The 25,832-nt window shown below is 36.5% G+C and overlaps 1 protein-coding gene across 5 annotated transcripts in view; it reads right to left on the bottom strand.

Annotated features, from left to right (window-relative positions):
- Nucleotides 1-25,832, bottom strand: part of smtnb (smoothelin b) — a 98,534-nt gene that overhangs the window by 27,485 nt on the left and 45,217 nt on the right. For all 5 annotated transcript variants that reach the window (XM_067437613.1, XM_067437615.1, XM_067437614.1 and 2 more), the window contains 4 exons: nt 20,623-21,059; nt 18,419-18,467; nt 16,458-16,970; nt 7,275-7,348 (listed from right to left, as the gene is read on the bottom strand). In XM_067437613.1, coding sequence (XP_067293714.1) covers nt 7,275-7,348; nt 16,458-16,970; nt 18,419-18,467; nt 20,623-21,059 — 1,073 coding nt within the window. The remainder of the gene's footprint in view (nt 1-7,274; nt 7,349-16,457; nt 16,971-18,418; nt 18,468-20,622; nt 21,060-25,832) is intronic.

The following is a 25,832-nucleotide window of genomic DNA, read 5'->3' as shown; positions in this document are numbered from 1 at the left end:
CACAGCAATCCCGTTCTGCTCCTCAAATCCTACTCATATTTACCTCTGTAACAGATTGTCGTCTAGAAGTTTGCCTTCAAATCATGATCCCTGCTGTCTGTGTTTTCCCTCAAGGCTTTCTCTTTCTTCTGTCGCGTTCACACAGTGACATTAATCCCTCATTTGTGTGGAAAAGCCTCACCAACCTGCTAATGAACCGTCAGTACTTATCCTTTAACGAGATTACCACACTGCCCCACATGCATTAGAGATGCAAAGGGAACAACCTCTACTTATTTACTTGTTCCTTTACATTACAAATATTTTACCTTCAATTAAAATAACAGGAAAAAAATTTCCTCACTTGTGAAAAAGTGTACTTGTAGTGTACTTCAAATCTTAAAAGTAAATTTTAAAAAGCTTTAGACATTCTACTAACTATAAGTAACTTTGCTACTACTTTACAACTAACTCAATTTGCAACTAACTCTCATTAGAGTATTGGTAGAGAGTCTGCTTAAAGTGCCTTGAAACACACAGCACTATTTAATGTGTCGACGTAGTTTCCACTGAAACAGGAAGACAGGCTGGGACATATTGATCAGCTCCTCCTTTTTAAAAATAGCCAAAAGCGTTTAGTTTATATCACAGCTCGACCAGAGCCGTTGAGCTAAAGTAAAGCCTCAGTTTCCTCCTGATCTCTAAGCTTTTCTCCTCCTGATCTCCCCCATATCACTTTAAAATATAATTCTGTGTAGAATTCAAACATGAATTTGATACGTTGTCTGATCCAACTTGAGTGGGTCAAAATTCAGCGAAATGCATTTAAAATAGTGGTGGGCCGTTATCGGCGTTAATGTGAGACTCTTATTGGGCGATAAAAAAAATAATGCCGTTAATCTATTCTCAAATTTGGGTTGGGAGCTGGGTCTATACCAGCGTTTCCTAACTGGGGTGCCGCCTGACGTGAGTAGGGGTGCCGTTTAAAAGGTGCACTCGCCCCGCGGTTCATCTCACATCTGATGGCGCATCTTTAATATTGGTTGTAACTTAAAAATAATGCTTTATGCATGTTTCTATTGATGGATACACGTGCTGGCTTCTCAGTGATACATTACAACAGCGATAATAAAAGAAAAACGTGGGCAAAACGGCCTCTTTGTAAACTGTTCAATGCATGGGAGTGTTTCCGTATGTCCGAATATGAGCAGTCATTTTACCGTCATCATCACCCGGGTATATTCGCCAGAAGACGTGAATGAGAACTCGTGTGCACTGTGAGAAGATCTATCTCTGTCCACTCGTCCCCAAGCGTGCAAACGTCTCACAGCGCGCAAATATTGAGTTATCTTTCAAGTCTTGTGCTTGAACGGACAAACTCACACAGAAAGTATGTCAAACATGTCCATCTCGATGAGTATCCTAGCAGACATAGTCTGTATATGCCTTAAGAGAACTGTGTAGAGTTGAGAAAGACAACGCATATTCTTGCATTGGCTCTTAAAGGAGCAGTAGCCTTTACTGGTGTCTGTCAAACTAAAGATCACTCACTGCTCTTTCATCTTTAATTTAAACAGTGAAATATGCAATTATTTTTACATTTGATTACTTTATTCAATTTCCTTATCTAAAAACTAATGCGAGACCCACCTGAAAAGCATTGTTTATTTTATTAGTATCTTTGCTCAATAGTATTTATTTGTGCTGCTGCTTGTATTTAAGTTATTTGTTCTTATTTTCTTTATTTTTATTTGACAGTTGTCCTTTTTTCCCTGAACACAGTAAACACAGAACCGTACGGAAACCGTGAACCTAAACCCGTGATACAAACCGAACCGTGAGCAATCTGTACCGTTACACCCCTAGCGTAATGTATGTGAGAGGGTAGCACACACATTCTGAAAGCCTTTGGCAGAATTCAGATAAACCATTTTAATCTAGATTCATTTTAAAACTAATCTAGATTAATCTAGATTTTAAAAAATGTGCCTATGCCCACCTCTAATTTAAATAATGATCTATTTTAATATTGCATTTAAGTCTACGAAAACAAGTTATTATATAACATTAAGTGTATTATTTTTAAGTATATTAAAGTCAGCGCTTTACGTGTTTTTACACTCTTGCCTCTTAAACAGTGCTGTATTAGCTTTTAGGGGAGAGCGAGTATGATTGCAACTCACAAAGGCCACACACACACACACATGTTGGTCTATGTGGTTTACAGGGACTCTCCATAGGCGTAATGGTTTTTATACTGTACAAACCGTATTTTCTATCCCCTTACACTGCCCCTGCCCCTAAACCTACCCATCACAGGAAACATTCTGCATTTTTACTTTCTCAAAAAAACATCATTTAGTATGTTTTTAAGGCCATTTGAATTATGAGGACATTTGATATGTCCTCATAAACCACATTTATAGTGTAATACCAGTGTAATACCCATGTAGTTATACAAATTTGTGTCCTCATAAACCACATAAACAGGCTCACACACACACACACACACACACACACACACACACACACACACACACACACACACACACACACACTCCCATAATTGTTATGATGTCAATCAAAACATTTTGGTATGTTGCAGCAGAAACACGAATGGTAACAGTTTAACTTGTTTGGTGTCTGTGATTTTTGACCAAACTTATCTTAAAGTGAGAGGAGATGTATTGTGTCAGACAATTTAAAGTAAACCACTGTTGACAGAGGTGCTGTGTTTTGCTCACGCTCGTAAAAGATTCCGCTTGTAAAGAGCGTTCTCTCATTCAGTGTTGCCATGTTTGCTTTTTATAAGCTTAGTTTTTCCATAAAGACGCTTATTTATGGGCAGTCATGTTGTTTAATGCTTATTTAAAGAATACAGGCCCGTATTAGGTCTTATATTTGTGAGGCAAGTTGCTTGTTTTGGCCTTATTTTTCTAGATAGATCTGGCAACACTGGTCTCTCCGGACCATAATGAGACCACAAGGCTGACAGACAGATGAGTGATATAAGTTCAGACACATACACTAAAAGATAGTAGTGACTCAGAACAGAGACCCAGCAATGATATATATATATTTAAACTTTCATATATTTTAGAATCATTGCACACCAACTGAAATATTTCAGGTCTTTTATTGTTTTAATACTGATGATTTTGGCACACAGCTCATTAAAACCCAAAATTCTTATCGCAAAAAAATAGCATATTTCATCTGACCAATAAAAGAAGTGTTTTTAATACAAAAAAAGTCAACCTTCAAATAATTATGTTCAGTTATGCACTCAAAACTTGGTCGGGAATCCTTTTGCAGAAATGACTGCTTCAGTGCGGCGTGGCATGGAGGCGATCAGCCTGTGGCGCTGCTGAGGTGTTATGGAGGCCCAGGATGCTTCGATAGCGGCCTTAAGCTCATCCAGAGTGTTGGGTCTTGCGTCTCTCAACTTTCTCTTCACAATATCCCACAGATTCTCTATGGGGTTCAGGTCAGGAGAGTTGGCAGGCCAATTGAGCACAGTAATACCATGGCCAGTAAACCATTTACCAGTGGTTTTGGCACTGTGAGCAGGTGCCAGGTCGTGCTGAAAAACCAAATCTTCATCTCCATAAAGCTTTTCAGCAGATGGAAGCATGAAGTGCTCCAAAATCTCCTGATAGCGAGCTGCATTGACCCTGCCCTTGATAAAACACAGTGGACCAACACCAGCAGCTGACATGGCACCCCAGACCATCACTGACTGTGGGGACTTGACACTGGACTTCAGGCATTTTGGCATTTCCTTCTCCCCGGTCTTCCTCCTGACTCTGGCACCTTGATTTCCGAATGACATGCAAAATTAGCTTTCATCCGAAAAAAGTACTTTGGACCACTGAGCAACAGTCCAGTGCTGCTTCTCTGTAACCCAAAAGTGTCTTGACCTGGGGAATGCGGCACCTGTAGCCCATTTCCTGCACACGCCTGTGCACGGCGGCTCTGGATGTTTCTACTCCAGACTCACTGCTTCCGCAGGTCCCCCAAGGTCTGGAATCGGTCCTTCTCCACAATCTTCCTCAGGGTCCGGTCACCTCTTCTCGTTGTGCAGCGTTTTTTGCCACACTTTTTCCTTCCCACAGACTTCCCACTGAGGTGCCTTGGTACAGCACTCTGGGAACAGCCTGTTCGTTCAGAAATGTCTTTCTGTGTCTTACCCTCTCGCTTGAGGGTGTCAATGATGGCCTTCTGGACAGCAGTCAGGTCGGCAGTCTTACCCATGATTGCGGTTTTGAGTAATGAACCAGGCTGGGAGTTTTTAAAAGCCTCAGGAATCTTTTGCAGGTGTTTAGAGTTCATTAGTTGATTCAGATGATTAGGTTAATAGCTCGTTTAGAGAACCTTTTCATGATATGCTAATTTTTTGAGGAATTTTGGGTTTTCATGAGCTGTGTGCCAAAATCATCAGTATTAAAACAATAAAAGACCTGAAATATTTCAGTTGGTGTGCAATGAATCTAAAATATATGAAAGTTTAATTTTTATCATTATGGAAAATAATAAACTTTTATCACATATGCTAATTTTTTGAGAAGGACCTGTATACACACACACACAAACAAACATAAATGCTGCCCTTTCTGTCTATCCATCAAAGAATCTTGAAAAAACACTATTTCCACAAAAATATAAAACAGCAAAAAAAAATCAGAAATGTTTTTTGAGCATCATATCAGCTTATATGATTGCTTTCTGATGTGACACTGAAGAACCGTGTGTACAGAATGAGATTAAGCTGAAGTGTCCATGGCCTAAAACGGTAGTTAGATCCTCAGAAACAAAAGTGTGATCGTGGAGTGAAAATTAACAAAAATGTATTGGGATATTAAGGTGGATGTTCAATACTTTTCTGCAGATCTCTACTGTTGTGATGCCTAAATGAAATGTAATCTCTGTTAAGCCACTTCAGAGCACCATTGAAATCTCTTTCACGCTCAAACTGTTTTGTTGAGTATCCTCGTAAGCTGTCTTAAATGAGTAAAATAAGCATTAAATGAACAAAGAGTTGTGAGAAAAATGGTATGCGTGAGACCCGCATCAGGTCTTAAAGTGACAGCAGCCTAATAAATCAGCAGCTGTCTGTCAATAATTAGGGGTGTAAGAAAATATCGATACACGTGAATATCGCAATATTATGTTTGGCAATACTGTATCGATTCTCGAAAACACTGTATCGATATTTATATTTATTTATTTACATCCAAGATTCGTGGCTTTGTGTTCGGTTTAAACCACAGACTGTATAACACCCAACCGCTAGATGGCAGTGTTATCTCAGAACGTATAACTGACACGGAGCCGGAGAAGCGCAAGGTGAAAGTGCGTGCATTGCTAGTGTTTGCATTAGCAAACCCAGTTCTCAAGATGATAGCATTATTCCGCTCCTACAGTATACAGAGCTGAAGTGTGGACTCCTTTTGGCTTCAGCTAAAAAGAAGCCACTAAGGAAATCGACAAGAATCATTTTGTTTGCAAAATAGACCAAGTTAAAATCTAATACTCGGGAAACACATTGAAACCGAGAGCTCGCTTAGCATCCTGACGTCACCCGCGCTGCTGAGAAGCGTTTCGATAGAATGTCCTGCACGCTTTCCTCTCAGTAACAAAATAAACACACGCCAAAACTGACAGCGGTGGCAGGAGAATGAAAGATCATAGCGATGTGGATATGATGACCAGCTCTGCAGTTTAGTACTTGAAATAACACTTTATACAATAGACTGCTTTATAGAAAACAGCTTAACTGTAATAAATATAAAACAAACAGTCATTCAGTCATGAAATGGACTGCACTTTCTGTTGTTAAATAGTCACTGCTATACTGTAAAACATATACACACATGATGAATCCTGCAGTCACTTTACATTTCCCTTTACTTAGATTGCACAAAATAGTGATTAGTGGTATACATTATACTGTATTAATTAAATTAAATACGTTGTCTCATGTTTTAGGCATATGGTTGTGGTCTTTATTCTTTTAAATTATAAAAAAAACACACAAAGAAATATCGCAATATATTGCATCGTAACCCCTGTATTGTGATAGGTATTGTATCACCAGATTCTTGGCAATACACAGCCCTATCAATAATGTTAACCAAAGAAGAAACGAAAGAGAGAAAACCACTCGCTGCTCTTGACTGAATATTTTTTGTATATTTAATAAGGATTAATCTCAATTCTATTTATAATAGTGTTTAATTATTCAGTTTCTGTATTTACATTTTACATGTTAGACCTACCTGAAAATCTTAAAGCACTGTGTACAAGGTTACATGGGTCAAAACAATAAACACAATATGTTTTTATGCATTTTGACAGGGCATGTAAAAATCTGAACTGGTCTGACTGGGCCAATAGAAAAAAATTGAGCCCTGATATATTAAAGGCCACAGGTAAACGTGACAACGGGTTTATGTGATGATTGATTTAAGATAACTTGGGGAACTTGATTTTATGCTTAATAAATATTAATGTTGAATGGCTACAATAATAGAGACATCAGTATTGGTATCAGTGATGCTGGCCTTCATAATGCTTAATAAAAAGATGCATTAAACAAATATTCAGAATATACTGTATTTTGCTTCATTATTTTGGAGATTAACTGTTAAATTATTAAAATATAAAGGAATATATTAAAAACTTTACTGTTAGGTGCAATTAATCGATTAATTACAGAACAATGCACAATATATATACACTGTGTACTATATGTAATATATATATATATATATATATATATATATATATATATATATATATATATATATATATATATATATACATACACACATGTATTAAGACCATAAATGAGGTACATTTTGAATTATGATTTCATGCCAACTTTAATCTGTGAAAGTGTGCATGACATTCACAGATCATTGTAGGGTTTCTTTCCCACGAACAGAGGAAACAGATTTTTGATCCTAGGGATACTTCCTTTGTGTAGCTTTTGTGAATTGTTTACACTTGTTAACCGTTTCATTAGTGAGTGATGAGACTTTAAAGTGTCAGATTTACAACGAGACAGTGCAGTTCAGAGGTGAGTGTGTCTCTATCAGGGAACACTACGCTGGAAATACACTATTTCATACACTGTTACTCATTTAACGCGCAAAGGTGAATTTACGTGATGGCCATAAAGACAGAGCAGCACAAAAAGGATCTGATTATTTGTAAGGGTCAGAGAGAAGATGAAAAATAATATTAAAATACTGACTAATATAAAAAGTGGACCTCTGTTTTATGTTAAATACCTTAACAGATGATCCAGATGAGAGACTTGAGCTGGTGACTTTAAACGGTGTTGCTCTTAAACCAAGAGTCAGCTCTAAAAGAGAACAAGGGAAAACAACAAAATGAAAACAGTGAAGGCAGTTGTAAGATTTAGATGAGACTGAGCTTCTTAAGAACGTCTAATGATGGTGCACGGTTTGAAAACATCATGCCACCCTAAGAAATATTTACACAGCACTGTTTAGATGTTAAATAGAGCTTCGGTCAGAGAGGACGGAGGGTGAAGTGGAGCCTTTAGTCTTATGTAAGCTGCCACAATGGCACCACATAGGGCTCATAAATTAGCATGGTCACATTACTGCTAATGTAAACACTGCTCAGCGCCCTCTGCGCTCTCTGGCTATGTTCGGCAAGGGAAACAAGCGCTCTGCTTGCTGCATTACTGCCTAACATTGTTGCTACTTTTAAAAAAAATGGGAAAAATCCTGAAAGATATTTTGTTGCAGCTAGTTCCAAAGAAAAAAACCCATCATATTTATTTAGTTTAACGTGATGTACTAAAATAAATACGGCTGAAGGATATATTGACCACTATATCGGTAGTGTTGGGTATCACTTCTGTCAATTGATTCCTAATTTTAGTCCAATAAGGTAAAACACTTTTTTTTTATTTCATTCACATTCACGTCTTATTGCACAACATTTCACTGTAGCTGAATACCATGAACAAAAATCACCAGGCTAGGAACTTTTGCCTATAGTTTAAAAAGATACCATAGCAAAAATGGAAGAAAAACCCCCAACTAATATACATTTCAAGCATTATTAAAGACAAGTAAACACCCAGTAATTTAAAAAGAACAAATTAGCAATTGCACAAACAAATACAATTGAACAAAGGATTGAAATAAACATTTTCAGGGTCAGAAACTAATCAAATGTAAAATAACACTGGACTTTATTAATAAAATATAGGCTATACATTACGAATATATTGCACATATTAGACTGATTTCTGAAGGATCATGTGACACTGGAGTAATGATGCTGAAAATTCAGCTTTGCACCAAATCAAAGCAGCCTTTGTGAGAATGAGACTTCTTTCTAAAACATTTGTTTTGGGTCGTACCAAACCCAAACTTTGGAATGCTAGGTGTAAAGTGCGCATGTTTGAAAGTCTCCAAATGTCTTGATTGGTTTTCTCCAATCTAATAAAGTAAACTGTGTTGATACTGTTTATTAAAACCTTCCCGTTTTATCCAAAGAGATCTGGTTTCCGTCAATAAATTCCCAATAAAAACCTGTTTGGATAAGAACCCACCGCTGATGAAATCAAAGAGTGGACATTGTTCTTAAATAAAGCCGTCTGCTCGGTTTACGGTGTCTTTCATCAGTAAGTGAACGACTACACAATATGTCAGTTTCTTTATGTGGTTCAGTGAGACGGTAAACACTCTTTTACTGCAGGTCTATAGCATTAAATATCCTTAGGCTTTCACTGCCTGCGAGACCTTTCAGAGGCAAGGATGAGCAAAGTACTTCCAAATAAGGAAGCTCTGACAGAGCTGTGGCACTATGACAAATAAGGTCTGTTGATGATACTGAGAAGAGACAGACAGAGAGAGATATGATAAAATGAGAAGAACAGTCGTGTTTATGCATCAGGCAGGCGAAAGAGGATGAACTGCAACGTGAATTATGATTATATGACAGGGTCCATATATATATATATGGGTTTATATATATATAAGGGTATATATATATAAGGGTTTATATATAAATATATATATATATATATATATATATATATATATATATATATATATATAAAGGATAAATGCTGTTCTTTTTGTAAACTACTTATCAAAGAATCCTCATAAAAGTATCACAGATTCCCAAAAAATATTTGAGATAGTTCACCCAAAAATTAAAATTAGCCAATGATTTACTCACCCTCAAGTCATCCTAGGTGTATATGACATTCTTCTTTTTTAGATGAATACAATCAGAGTTATATTAAAAAAGTCCAAGCTTTATAATGGCAGTGAATGTTGGGTCATTTTTGAAGTCCATAAAAGTGCATCTATCCATCATATAACTGCGGTCAGCGGTACTCAAGTCGACTTGCACTAAAAGAGCCATTAACACATGTGTATTGACGAATGCAGAAGCGCAGAGGATAGAGCAAAACAAAACACCGGTCATGAATTAGAGTTTAAAACGAGAATTTTTTAAAGAGAAATGGTGGAGGATTTCAATATAATAGAAGAGGGGCTTTGTTGGCCAGCCCGATCCGTGAGAGGCGTCAAAGCTTGAGATGCTCCTGTACATCTCGTCATGGGTCACTCCTTTAGCAAAAGTCAACTTGCATACGCTGACCGCTGGAAACTAGTTTTTTTGTTTTATATGGCTATTTTTAATTACACAAACGCACCACTTTCCTTCAGAAGGCCTTTATTAACCCCCCAGAGCCGTGTGGAGCAGTTATATGATGGATAGATGCACTTCAAAAATGACCCAACAGTCACTGCCATTATAAAGCTTGGACATTATTAATATAACTCTGATTGTATTCGTCTGAAAGAAGAATGTCATATACACCTAGGATGACTTGAGGGTGAGTAAATCATGGGCGAATTTTCATTTTTAGGTGAACTAACCCTTTAAGCAGCACAACTGTTTCCAACATTAAATTATTTTTTAAAGTTTTCTAAAAGAGAAAACCATTATTTTAAACTGTAATATTTCATAATAGTAAAAATGTTTTCTGCATTCTTGACAAAATAAATGCTGCCTTGATGAACATAAGAGACTTCTTTAAAAAACATTTTAAAAAAAATTGTAAATGTTTCCAAACTTTTGACTGGAGAGAACAAACCCTCCTGTCACTTCCTGACAAACTGGTGCCAAATACCACTAGGTAAAAATGGAAGATGCTGCAATAGGAGAAGTACTGTGGGTATTTTTCGTATGTAATAAATGACTTGCTCCTCTTGACTTGAATATGACTTGAAACGCAATAAACGCAGTTATGTCATCTTGCTTTCTGGGGCAGACGCTGTCGTTTGGGAACGCAGTCGAGTAAGAGTTCTGGGAGGTAATTATATCGAACCACTTCGGGCTCATGCATTTCAGAACGACCAAAACATATTTTCAGATACTGGTTAGTCCAGTTGTGCAAAGTCACATGACTTTTTAGATCTAAGAATGTATTTGGTAAATATGGTTCCATCTTAGTTTATGCACATCGGATAAAAAATAAAATTTATGCAAATTTTTTGAATTCATGCACATCTTAGCTTTCCAGAGTTTTTATGCAATATTCCAAAATTTGCATAAAGATAGGTGGATGCAAACATGGCTATAGTTAGCCAGTGTTAGTTAACGCTCTAACTAATGTTAACAAAGGGACTTTATTGTAAAGTGTTCGCCAATTCATAAATTGAGAAATGGCTGCAAAACATCCGAGTCTTTGGAAGTCGAGAGCGTGCACTGCTGGAAAAGGTCAAATCTTCAAATTCACAGCATCATCAAGGACACATCAGAAAAATAACAGAGTTGAGAACACTACTATTGCAACAAGGAAAATACTTTGCTCAGATGAGACAAAGCAGCTTTAAATTTGTGGTCTAATCTTCATATAAAATAACTGTATAGCTTAAAGTCCGCTAGTCACCATTCACTTTCGTTTGATGTAAACAAACTGCCTGAAATTTTTATATTAAACTATTTCGACAGTCCACTGTAGATATTCTACTAACTATACGTAACTTTGTAACTACATGTCAACTCTCATTATTAGTAGACTGTCTGCTTAATGTACAGTCAAACCAAAAATGATTCAGACACCAGATATATATATTTTTTACTAGTGTGCAGGACACTATAGTTCATTTCATGAGTTTGTGTGCCCATATAATCTTAGTGAAAGTGGTAAACAGATTTGGCTTGCTGTCTGCTATAGAGGCAGCCTAGAAATCTAGACGCCCCCTGTCGGTTAGGAACTCTCAATACCCCTCTGAGCTGTATTCCTCTCAATCTAGACGGGCCAATCACATCGTGTATAGAGTCGGCGGGCGGGCCATAATGGAGACGGCCAAGTTGCGTTTGCGCGCTTCTAGTAAACACAGCTGATTCGAAAGACCGCCGTTTGCCAGTTTCTTTGACCGCGACTCTGGAAGACTTGGAGTTAAGCTTTTCTCTGAGAAAAGAACAAAGAACGGCACTGAAGTCATTCTTAAAAAGGGAAGATGTGTTCGGGGTTTTGCTGACCGGATACGGCGAATGTTTAATCAGTCAGCCAGCTCTGCTTCACCTTCATTGCTCTGGTTGGTGTAGCGCTATCCTATCTCGTGCAGAGGGAGTTTGAAAGACAACCGTTTATCCGCCCCTCGGATTGAGCTGTCAATGGTGAGTTTCCAGACCAAACATCTTGATGTGGGCCTGGTTTGTCAGGCTGCTATAGAGGGGCTCGGAGAGGATATTCTACCCGAGCTCCGATTTCCCCCCTATAACAGGCAAAATTAAATGAGTAAAAGAATGAATGAATGAGTCATTTATATAGCGCTTTCATATGTACTACTGTACACCCAAAGCGCTTTACACTCGTGTCAGGGATCTCTCCTCAACCACCACCAGTGTGGTGTACAAAATTGTACAAAAGGAGGAGCAGGGGAGGAGGAGGGATGCTGCAGGAGCTAAAAAGGGGAAGAGGTAAGCTGCTGGTTTTATACCTTGGTATTAATTGAAAGATTAGATGGGCGTACTCCTCCCGAAATTACGTTTATTAACGCCACAGACTGAACAGACACCACAGACTGAACAGACTGAACAATTTTCACAGACTGAACAGCATTCCTTGGTGACTGGTTGACCTAAATGGTTGTTATCTGATTGTGTCCCTTTAATTTAACAGCTGATTGATAGAAAGGGATGTAATGAATTACAATCAACTAAAGTCATCTGACATTATCAAGATGAATTTGTTCTTGAACTTGTCATTTTCTTGTCATATTTAATTACCATTTTCTAAACTACAGCAAATAAACTGTGACAAAGTGAGAAAATGTTGAAGGTGTCTGAATACATTTTGGTTTGACCGAACGCTTTATTTTGATGCTCCCCAACAGATATTATACTGCCTAGAAAGTAAATTTGCATGTACATGTCAACTTACTCTACTAACCCAAACCCTAACCGTCTACTTACCACCGAAATAAAGTGTAAGCAAATGTTATGTTCCACAGAAAAATAAAAGCAAGGGTTTCAAATGATGCAAGGGTGCATACAGTATATGAGATCATTTACATTTTTTGGCAAACTACCCCCTTTAACTACACTCATAAATACACTAAAATGACATCCAAGTGAAATGGGTGAAATCCACTCCCACTTAAAGGAAAGTTTCCACAAAATAGATTATTTTAAAGTTTATATGCAAAGCCACTAAATAGGCTTACTCATTCATTACTTGAATCATAGAGAAGGAATGCATCAAACTATTTCATTTTAGGGTGAAATTTCCAACATGGCTGCCAAACTGAGAATATGCACGGCTTGCACTCCAGTTTGTTCCATCAGCCCGCTCGTCATTCCTCATAAAAACATCTGTGAAACGCATACTACTGTCGCTTTCCAAATAAACCGGATCACTACTAGCTTTACATTTTCCAGCTTTCTAGGCCTGTGATCCAACCACCCTTGGCAAAAATCCAGAATTCATAAGGAATTATTTTAGAGTCATCATCTGAAACCAATCCTAATAAAGCATTATATACAATTCCATACAGATTTCCAACACAAAACTAGATCTTTCAGAGCAATAGACAAAATGTACCAAAAATGTATTTCCTTTAACTCTCCATTATCAATAGGCTATTCAACACAAAAGATTACACATTAACCAATAGGGTTCAAAACACCTGTAGGAATTTAGGAAATAGGACCTTCATTTCTTAGGACTAGGATTCTTTAAGACTTACTGTATGGTTAAAATAAATCTAATAGGATGGTCTGTTTTGGATATTTTACACATCCTTTGTATGTTTTAAATAAGGACTATGGGAGATCAACCGATGTGTTTTAGTTGGCCCAGCCGTTTGAAAACCATTATCTGAAGATGTCATTTTTATTAGATTCTAGCGCTGTCAAACCAGAACCTACAAACCAGTCGGTACAAAAAAATAAAAATGGTACCAGGCTGATAGGCGCTGCTTTTGAACACTCTTGTGCATGTTTGAGCACTATATGAGTATCAAAGGTTTCTATTTAAAGCCTGTTTAGCCAATCACAATCATATCTGTTGAGCACGTGAACGCAATTGCCAATCAAAGGTGCGAACACTGAAAACACACAAAGTTTTTTGTTCATTGAATCCTTTCATTATAAAGGATAAACTTGTGTAAACTATGTAAATAAGAGATTTATTTTACAATGAAGACAGTTTTCTAAATTCTATGAACTTGCACTTTAGAGATCGACAGCCTTGGTGATTATAAAGGGAGGCTCTTCTCTCGATTTCTGTTTATAATCCAGTCACAATTTGATTAAAATGGTAGTTTTTCATGCTACTCTGTACACAACTGTATTTAAATGCATGATTAAATTGGAAACTGCAACGATTGACAGTAATAACCAATGGTTGAGACAAAACAGGACATTTGGTATTGGTACCGACTACTTAAATTGTGCTACCAAGATTATGAAACTAAATTTGTCACTGCTCATATCAGAAACTCACTTAACTCAAATCACAAAATTACTACTACTAAAGGAAAGTTAGTAATTGGCGCCACTTTCCTAAGCCACCTGAACAATAATTTGAGGGGGGAAACCATGGTGGGTTGAAATATTTAATCAGAGGTGCCATTTCAATGAGAGAATGTATATGATTGAATATGATTTTATGAGCAAAACAATAACCTGTGCTGTTAGCCGCAAATGTACACAGTTAAATAATTCAACTGAGATATAATATAATACATTAATTTATGTGTAAACCTTACAGTTTGTCATCTCAAAGATTTTTTTTTTTTTGAAAGAAGTCTCTTCTGCTCACCAAGGCTGCATTTATTTGATCAAAATACATTATAAACAGTAACATTGTGAAATATTATTAAAATTTAAAATAACTCTTTGAATATAATTTATTCCTGTGATCATTTTCAGCATCATTATTCCAGTCCTCAGTGTCACATGATAAGAAATCATTTTGATTTGATGATCAAGAAACATTTGAAACTTGGGGAAAAAAAAGCTTTTTTTGTAAAGCGTGATAAAAAAAAATCTGGATTATGATTAATATAAAAGTTAAAAAACTGTGTTTTACTTGAAATAGAAATATTTTGTAACATTATAAATGTCTTTACTGGTCACCTTTAATCAATTTAATGCATCCTTGCTAAAAAAAAATCTTGAACTCTCTTTCCAAAAAATATCTTAAGCCCCATTTACACTGCAAGGTTTAAGTGACTCTATTCTGATTTTTCCTTCTCATGTGGCACAGATCGGATATGACGTGAATGTGTAAGCAGGAAAAAAATGCATGAATTCCGATATCCTCAGATCAGATTCAGGCCTCACTCATGGTAATAAATCCAAAATGAATCGGATATGTGCATTAGCGTCTGCCATGTAAGCAGTCGAATCAGACATTCCCCAGTAAACGCGAGTCGTACGTCACTGAAAAAGGGACGGAGGCGAATGACGTCCACTCAGGTGGACACGAACTGTGATCAAGGGCTCTCCTCTTTGTTCTCCGCCTTACGAGAGCAATGTTTTGCTGACCTAATTGAATAATCATTGGAAAAGCAAAACATTGAATCATAATTTCGTCTGCATCTATTTGAAAAGACACATAATAAATAAGTTTGAAATCTATGTTTGACTTGCAGAATCGGAATTGCTACATTTCAAATGATACCCAACCCTATTTACGCATTTTAAAAAAATTAACCAAAGTGCCATAAATCACAATGTATTAGGGCTGGGTATTGACAAAATTTTACGCATTTTTAAATTTCCCATTCACAAGCTTTCGATTCGATTCAGATTTCGATTCAATATCGATTACTGCGGATATATAGAAGATAATAATAATAATAATACGTTTTTATTTATATAGCGCCTTTCCCAAACTCAAGGTCGCAGTACACAAAATATACACAAAATAGACATATGTACACAATGTAGGACATAAACATACAAATATACAGATACAGTACATGGCTAATTTTCTTAAGGAAAAAAATCTTTCAACTAATGCTGTAAACTCTACACGGGTGTCAGTTGGTACTACATTACTGTAATATTAAATGTTAAAATTAACTGATTTAAATATTAATAAATGACAATTTTTTATAATAGTAAAGTTATAATACTAACTTTACAATTACATAATCACATTTCTACCACAATTTGAAATATAAACATTTAAATGGTGGCAGTCATAAAAACTTCACAGATTTATTCAAAACATTCAATAATACTCAAAAACATTATAATGAATATGTAATGTGGTGCATTATCAAAATATCTCTAGGGTTAATTTTTCTTGCTGACTAACGAGTTTGATATTGTTTACAAGCTGTTTTATTGACGTCTTTCTGCGGTAAAAACACTGATTGATTGCACGAGACATGATAAGGATTTTGGAAAGTTGTAATGTATCTTAACATGCCTTTAGACGTTCATTCATGTTTATTTGGCGCTGTAACTGATATTAAAGCGGAGGAGATGATCAGTTCACGTGAGCTGCCACTTCTCTTGAACTGAGGCGTTACTGCGATCTGTCACACCACATTAAACAGTAGCAAAACCGTATTTAAAAAAATAAAATAAAAAATAATAATAAAATGGATGTCATCTGAAATTAGACTGTTTCATATCAAAGTAACAAAGCAAAAAGATTATTGCAATTTTTTAGACATAGGCGCGCTAGAATGAGCTGTTCATTCATAAACTGAAAACAGGATAGACTAATTCTTCGGATTTAAGAAACGATATTGTTTCGTAAAAATGAGAATCGATTAAAATTGAGAAATCAATATTTTTTTTATCAAGCCCTACAATGTATTCATTTTTTATTCAAATCCGTCAATTCACCCACTATTGTTTTGAACCCAATACTCATGATTGTGTACATTCGTGTTTGCTTTACCAATAGCATTCGAACAGTTGTTCAGAGAGTATCCTCATTTGCTTACCTGTTCTCTTTGGAGCAGTGGAAGTGATGAGTCGAGGGGTCATGTTTGCAGCCGTAGAGGACGATGACAATGAAGAATGTGAAGATGGGATTCGTCCCTCTTTGATCTCAATGCTAAGGAAGGTCTTCATGTTGGACTCGGGTTCACCCCAGGTATCGTGGGTCCCTGAAGACGCTTCTCCCTCAGGAGTCTGCACTTCTTCTGATCTGCTACACTCACGCCTGACATTTTCAGAGCCACCGTGTGAGCCGCCCACTGCGGCGTGTGATTGGTTGGAGGAAAGCTTGGGCTGGGCTAGCATGTTCTCAGTGGCACTCCTCTCTTTCTGTGGGATGGAGGAAGAGCAGGACAGGGTGTCCCGAGACCTCTCTGCAGACACTGTGTTTGTATAATGAGAAGAACTGTGGCCGCTTCTAGGTACACTCGTAACAGGTTCGGCGAACTTGCGCATCCTGTCACGAACAGAGTTTGCACGAATGAAGGGCTCAGAAAATGAGGCTTTGTTTTTAAAATCTGGAAAGAAAAAAAAATAAGGTACCACTTTGTATTAAGTGTCTTTAACAACTATGTACTAACAATTAATCCTTTGATACAATGCACTGTGTGCATGTTTTTACATCGCTCAAATACCTGCATGTAATTGATTTCTGTTGACCATTCCTTTACCCCTTATCCAACCCATACCACCAAACTAACTATTCCTAACTGTACCTGTATCCCAAAGTGTTTTGCAGTAAATCAACCCAAGTACATTGTACCTAAGAATCATTGTTTGGTCACACTTTAGATTAGGGTCCAATTCTTACTATTAGCTACAAGATTTGCCGTAATAAACTCCTAATTACTGCTTATTAATAGTTAGTAAGCTGTGGTTAAGTTTAGATATTGGATATGATTAAGGGATGTTGAATATGGTCATGCAGAATCACATAACTTAATAATACAAAAAAAAAAAAAATTGTTTTAAAATCTGAAAAGAATACATAAAAAACATTATAAAACTGCACACAAAAAAAGCAGCGAGAGCTAAAAAAAAAAAATTATGAGGATAACATCTCAGATTATATTAGTCTTGGAAGAATTTGATGAGAAATGTTAATTATTAAATCTCTGACATTTGATTGTAGACTTTGGTATCTTGGCAATTCTGTGACAATTCAGTTTCTTCCCTGTTAGAAGCCAGGAAGTAAGAGAATTAAAGGGATAGCTCAACCAAAAATAAATATTCTTTCATCATTTACAAGCCTTTTGTTCTTCTTCGAAACAGAGATGAAGATTTTATGCAACCTGAGAGTTCTCTATCCCTCCATTGAAGGTCCATGCAACCAAAACTGGACCTTTCAACAAGTTTAAAAAGAGATTTATATATATTGAGCAGTTTAATTCAAGTCTTCAGAACACACATGATCACTTAATATGATGAACAAATTTCATTTATAAATCAACGCACTCAAGAATTGTCATTGTAGGCTAACTATCCCTTTAATCAAGTCTTAACTTGTCATCCATTTAATTTCATTGTGCCTAGAATAAACAATTGTGATTCTAAGGTTATTAATTCCATCTCATTTGGGATTTTTCATCCCTGCGGGGTCATGCAGGATGTTTTGGTTTCTTCAGAAGGGGGGAGGAGACAGGAAAGACTGATTAAAGCATTACACCGGACTGGGCCCCTAAGACTGTGAATGTGGTAATGGCCCTATTAGGTCATAAAGAAGAGTAAAGATCTTGGGATACGGCCCACTGACTGTGAGAGGATGACATCTCGATACTTTAAACAAAAGCAGAAGGACATCAACTTGCCCATACTTGCTGTTGGGCAACTTTGCTGCCAGGTATGCAATATATGCAAGTTGGATTTGAATAGAGAAAGATAAGTAATTCTAGGACACAAGCTTAATCTATTATTAGATAACCTTCAGCAGTAGTGTATGTTTATGTGGGCATGCAGAACTGCTCACCTCCATCCTTGCCGTTCAAAGTCAAATGAGAGTCTCCACCTGATGTAACCTGAGGAAAGTGTATTCAAAATCAACTTCTCACCGCATGACATATACTTCCCCCAAAATATTAGGCATCAAAAATGTTTTCAACATTGATTAATAATCAGAAATGTTTCTTGAGCCAAAAATCAGCATATTAGATTGATTCCTGAAGGATTATGTGACACTGAAGACACTGAAGAAAATTCAGCTTTGCGTCAAAAAAATAAAATTACATTTTAAAGCATTTTTTTAATGTAATAATTTTCCAATTTTACTGTTTTACTGTATTTTTTTATCAAAAAAATGCAGCCTTGAGAGAGACTATTCAAAAATTGAAATACTGTTTTTTACCAACCCCAAACGTATGAACAGTAGTGCATTTACTGGGTTTGGGTACCGTTCACATTTTAACTGGTACCCAACGGTACCATTTTTCTGTATGTAAGCGATACATCAATAACTGCAGAAACTGTAATTTATAGTGTTATTGACATTATGCCAGAGCTGCCTTGGTCTGCCATCATCTGTGATGTTTGTTCACTGTAATATTTAACAGTAAATAGTAGGCTAAAGCTACTTAATTAATTGAAATCATAAAAACAGCCATATTATTATTTTTTCTTTTTAATTCAATTTCTATGAAAAGATTTTGGAAAATGGTTAAAAAAAACCTCAGAGCGGCTCTGGAGATGACGGAAATCCCTTCGTATGAGATGGAAACAGCCGATGGTGTGTCTGTCTGTTTGTGTGCGTCAACTGTGGGCCAGCTCCATTCACACAAACACGCAGGATTCGTGAATATTCTTTTGCTGTTAAAAATTCACAGACACTAGTCTAGTCTATATCACCAGATGCATTCTCAGGTCCCGAATTGATTGAATTAATGTGAATCGGTACTCGGGAGTAACAACGTAATTCGGTTGGTGCCCTTAAAAGTACAGAGTTCGGTACCCAACCCTAGTATTTACACTATATTATACAATTTGTAACCGTATGTTGTAGCACATTGCTACAGTATATGGCTGCTTAAGTTTTAATAAGCATATTCCAACAATTTATATTCTTGTCTCTAGATATGGCTCATATCAATGCAAGTATAAGAGATTATTTTTGCTTGTTTTATTATGAGACAGGCAAGAATGGTAATAGCACACACTCGTAAAAAAGCAACAGAATTTGAGGCATGTCTGTCGTACATGAACGCTAAAAGTAACCCTAAATATGAGCAATAGTAATAGTGATGCTTAGTGATTCTCTCTCAATCACATCTGAATTATGAGGAAGGTCTGGATGGATTACACTAACTGGACTATAATGTAAAAATTATTCTTGAAATTTAAGTTATAAATTAAACAGATTACTGGCAAGCAAAACTTCATGTTTATTTCAATGTGTTACTTACCATTTATTTGTATTTTTTTAATGAAATTAACAAGCAATTTATTTTAAGGTGTCACTATTACAGTGTAATTATACATTTATGTACAGATTAATAATAATTAACTACATGAACTTATTATAGGGTTATGGTTAGGATTGGGGTGTTTTAGGTTAGTTACATGTAATTATGCACAATTTATAGTAGTTACTATAGTAACTACATATGTAACAATGATACTAAAATAAGGTGTTACCAAATAAAGTGTAAAGATTGCTGTAGAACCAATTTTCACTCAGAAATTGTGGTTGCACTTTATTTTGTGTACTTTGTTACACTGTAATTATACATTTAAGTACTGAATCACAATAAGTAACTACATGTACTTACTATAGGATTTGGTTCAGGGTTAATTGCATGCAATTATGCATCATTTATAGTTATTACTATAATAACTACATGTAACATGGGCACTGTGAAATAAAGTGTTACCCCCTTTATTTTAATGTGTCTTTGTTAAAGGGTAATTATTCATTTGAGGATTGAGTAATTGACTACATGTACTTATTATAGGGTTAGGATTAGGGTTTGGTTTAGTTGCATGTAATTATGCATCATTTATAGTTATCACTATTGTAACGACATGTAACAAGGACACTGTGAAATAAAGTGTTACCTAATTGCTTTAATGCACAGGAGGAGAGAAGATAAAACAGGACAACCTCAAACAGAGACAAATAGTACCTCCTGGTGGACCTAACAGAGCAAGAGTTCCCATCAGACACCTTTCCTTTATGCTTACCTTCTGTCCAGAGATTTCTTCAGGTCTTCTACTGCTCATATTCTTCCGTGTGAATTCTTGTGAACTTGTTGTGCTCCTAAAGGGAGTCGTCTCCACGCTATTGTCAAGTTTCTTCAGCTCTTGATCCTCTGAATTCACGCCAGACAAAGATCCAGCCGCTCTCACGTCCTCCCCAGCTGGGCCTGACAGTGATCTTTGGTCCCTCACATGATCCTCAGCAGTAGAAAGGGATTCATGGCTGCGGTCCGAAGCGCTGGAGTTCAGCCTCGTTCTCTGATTAGAGCCGTGGCTGTCACTCGACTCTCCAGAGTCCGAACGCTCCCGGTACGAAGGAATGACTTCTGATGAGGGCGAGCCATGAATACTTTGGGTCAGAGGGCAAGAGACCTTCTCTCGGACCAAAGGATCTAGTACTAAAACCATGTCAGGGTTCGAGCCTACAGCAGAAGAAACAGATGCATAACTGTAAGTGCCCAGGATCTTTGAGGTTAGAATAAGGGTGATTTCACAATTGAGTCTTCTTTGAAATACCAACTTCAGAGTAGTTTAAGTGCACTAAAAAGAAAAAGTAACCCACACCATTCCTGACCTTCAAAGAGGTCTCAACATCATTTTAGTCAACTTCAGCTGTGAGCTGTGTCCCAATCAGTGTTTACTCTAGAAGTCAGAAGTTACTCTAAAAAAGTAATTAATTATTAGTTACTAATTACATCTTCAATAGTGTCATTAGATTTCTGTACAAATTACTCTCTCCAGAAAGTATTTAATTACCTATTATTTTCCAAATCCTATATCAACCCTGAGTTAAGTGATTCAAGGATAGACAAGAAACGGCTGATATACATGATTCCTTTTAACTGATGAAAGAATTACAAATGTGAGAAGGATACATAAAAACATTCATGCATTTAAAAGTTAGACTTCAAATTTTTATGTTAATTCCACTATTGTTTTATCTATAATTGTCCTACGGTCTCTACAAAGTATATCAGAAGTAACTAATTAAATTACACAAAAAATAAAAGAATCCCTAACTTTACTTTTCAAGGTAAAAGTAATTAAATTACAGTAATTAATTACTTAGTAACTAGTTACACCCAACACTGGTCCCAATTCAGAGGCTGCATCCTTCAAACGCCACATTCGAAGATCGACTGCATCAAAGCGGTGCAACGAAAGCTGTCCCAATTCAAAGGCTACTTTAAATGTGTCCAAAAAAAAAGGCTAGGCTAAAAAAACTCCTGAAGTCCTAGCCTACCCCAGAATTCAAGCGACAACAACCGCCGCTGGACCATCCCATTTAACAACACTCAGTCCGACCTCGAAGGATGCACCCTCTGAATTAGGACACAGCTTAGGTCTCAGCTTGCTTTCCATTCATATCATTGATTTTATAACCTGGACCACAACAAAGTTATAGCAAATATGATATTGACTTAAATTGAATTGGTGAGGTAAACCTTTGGTCTACCGTTCAAAAGTTTGGGATCCGTAAGACTTTTGTTTGTAAGAAATAAACACTTTTATTCAGCAAACATGCATTAAATGAAACCACAGAGATAAAGCCATTAAAAATGTTACAAAAGATTGTTCTTTTAAACTCGCTATTCATCAAAGAATCCTGAAAAGAAATCATATCACAAGTTTGCACAAAAATATGAGGCAGCACGTCTGTTTTTAACATTGATAATACGAAATATTTCTTGAGCAGCAACTCATCAGGGTCACACTGGACCACAAAACCAGTAATAAGGGTCATGTTTTAAATTGAGATTTATACATCAGCTGAAAGCTGCATAAATAAGCTTTCCATTGATGTATGGATAGGACAATATCTGGCTGAAATACAACTATTTGAAAATCTGGGATCTGAGGTTGCAAAAAAAAATCTAAATATTGAGAAAATCTCCTTTAAATTTGTCCAAATGAAGTCCTTAGCAATGCATATTACAACTAATAATATTTTGTTGTATATATATTTACGGTAGGATATTTACAAAATATCTACATGGAACATGATCTTCACTTCATATCCTAATGAATTTTGGAATAAAAGAAAATTAAATAATTTTGACTCATATAATGTACTATTGGCTATTACCACAAATATAACCGTGAGGTTTTGTGGTCCAGGGTCACATATCATAATGATTTCCGAAGGATCATGTGACACTGATGACTGGAGTAATGATGTTGAAAATTGAGCTTTTATCACAGGAATAAATTACATTTAATCAAAACAGTTGTTTTATATTCATAATTATTCACATTATATTTTAGGCTGCCCCCTAAAAGCTGACTAACCGTTAGATGACTAGAAGAGGCTTTATCGACCAAAAATGTATTAGTTGGTTAGGTTGCAGAAAAAAGACTCCACAGGACGTGGCAAAAATCAAGGGGGCTGTGATGGACAGATCGTTAACGGCAGGAAATCCAAACAGTCGCCCCTCTTTCATCAACCTCAAATATAGCTCATCACTTGAAACATGTTAGTAGTAGCAACTTTACAAGTCTGCGTCGCTCTAATATTAACCTAGAAAAAAATTGGCAACATACACTACAGTTTATGGTGCTGTTGTAATTGGGGGAAACGATTGGAAGTGCTTACAGCTTTTGGACTTATACTTTTTAGACTAAGTTTAGTATTATTGCACTACCACTCAAATCCCAATTTGACATGAATACACATGCAGTCAATCATTCATTTAAGTCTGTGAAGTCCGTAAGATACAAGGAAAACGCATCTCAAATGCATTTAAGCCATCTTTTTTTCTTCTTTTTTTTTTAAATGCAGGAACACAATCAGGAATGCAACAATCAGAATGCACTGTAGCAAAGTCCCTTTAAGACAAGTCACTTCACCCGGCGGCCATCTTTGAAACTCCTCTCGGCCATGCAAGTGCAGCTCCATATAAAATGTAATCGTAAGCTTGTTGAACAGTTTTTTTTTGGAAAGTTTGAGGTTTCCCCATTCAAAGAGATGAATGTGGAAACCTCAAACTTTCCAAAAAAAAACTGTTCAACAAGCTTACGATTACATTTTATTTGAAATCCCCAATGGAATCTGACAACAACTGTCTCATAAATTGTGTTTCTAAATGCTTAAAGCTGGCGTCTGTAACTTTTGGGGGTTAAAAATTATTCAAAATAAATGTTTGAGCAAGTGCATAACCAATCAGTGATCAAAACTATCTGCTTACGTTAGCTCGATTTACAATAGTAAGCTTGTAATAATGTTTTTAATTCCAGTGCTACTGGTGGATTTCCGCAGGAAATTCAAGCATATCTTTGCTTCATTGCATCACATCTGTACACATAAAGGAGGAGTCCCGGTTAGCAGGCTATATTGCTCCATTTCCAATTCATCTGTTGTAAAATGCAAAAGTCTTCAGACTTCGGATTGGCTACAGAAAGAAGAGACTTCAACCGGGCCGAAAACAAGGATAAAAAGGGCTTTTAAAGATGGCGTGAAGGGGTTTTACAGCGTTTTTCCTGCTGGACAGGTAATATATTTCAATGGTTGAATTAGGCTATGTAATAGTAGCAAACTTTAAACGCGTGTCTCAGTACACTTGACAGTTTCTATAGCAACCGGAGCTTCTTACGGCAACTGCAGTGACTTTACTAATCAACGATTGGCTCTTTCATTTAGAAGGCGGGGCTTATTTGCCATATTGGACATTGCACTTTCTCCCATTCATAAGTGAACCGTCTTCCTATATATAAAGTCTTTGGTTGCAGTGAAGGCATAGCTCAAACTTCACCGGATGTATTGAATACCGAATTTCTTTCGGGAGACTTGCAAGATTTGCATTAGCATGTATAGTAAAATACTAGTTCATTCTCCACATATAAAAGCAAATATATGCAGACAGGCACATTCAAAACGAACAGAACCAAGCCAAAGGAATGTCAGATGGTTATTGTAATGATCTGTGCATGCTGGGTGGAGATAGGACATTTCCTTTCACATTTCCTGAGTATATGCACACTCAGGGCGAACAAGGACAGATACATCCAGACAGAGAATACACGGTGGGTACAGGAAGTGACATTAATGTCAAACCTTCAGCTAAATATTTGACAACTTTGCATGTGCACCAGCTTAAAGATATTAAGTAAAATGGGCTACTTTATTATATCTGGCTGTTTTAGCTGTCATTGAAAGCTTCCAAATTTAAATTGGAGACATGAGACTTGATAGTAGAAAAAGCAAAGACTGCGACATGTCAAAATGCTCATCTGACTGATGGTACATGTGTCGCGTCAGTCACACGCTCTATCTGTAATGAGAGAGAGCTAATGCTCTTTTAAGGTAACAGTGTTTCTGAGCAGATCCCTGTAATTTGTAGGAAAGCAGTCGTGCCGACATCCTGATACTTTTCACATCTGGTCAGGAAGTATCGTTCAGTTTCCACCATTCTCTGATCTCAGAGCAGGAGCAGAGCACAGTCTGTGCTTTTGGGCTGCTTAGTCTACATCTTGTGTTATTTTCACTGCTTACAGAGTCAGGGTATATTCCCTAAAAGGCCTTTTCAAAAGAAGGTTCTCTTTTATTGAAGATGTATGATTATCATGAATGTCAAACATTTACTATTCAAAAATTTGAAATGCGAAGTGCAAAAATGATCGCTTGCTACTTCAACTATATATATATATATATATATATATATATATATATATATATATATATATATATATATATATATATATATATATATATATATATAGCGTAACTTTTTTTAGTGGCGATCAGAAAGCCGTTGGCTAAATTAAGAGTAGGTGAATATAAATGACACATCTTAGACGTGTGACTGTGTTGAGGTTAAAGAGCTTAATTTGATTACCATCTTGTCTGCTTCGTTTACCACAAGTGATGTGGCAGGCAATGAAGTTCAGAGATCCAAACCCCAGACGCATTCTTCTGCTTCAGCACAAAGAGTGGCTCTCCACACTCACAGACAAATGCTAGGCTATAAAATAGTGCATGTCAAAGCCAAGAAAGTCCCTCAATCATCTCTTTGGATAAACAGATTGGTTTCAGCTGGTATGGAAAACAGGTATTAGAGATGCACTGCGTCTTTTGTTGAAAGAATAAATCACCTAAAATGGAAATTAACTCTCCAAAAATGACACAAAACTACTAGATCATAGGACTCTATTTTTGTATAAGTATTAGATTCACTATATTAAGTCTATTATCTAAGTTT

Source organism: Pseudorasbora parva, chromosome 3, assembly GCF_024679245.1.
Source record: "Pseudorasbora parva isolate DD20220531a chromosome 3, ASM2467924v1, whole genome shotgun sequence".
Lineage (NCBI taxonomy): Eukaryota > Metazoa > Chordata > Actinopteri > Cypriniformes > Gobionidae > Pseudorasbora > Pseudorasbora parva.
This window is presented reverse-complemented; position numbering and strand designations above follow the sequence as displayed.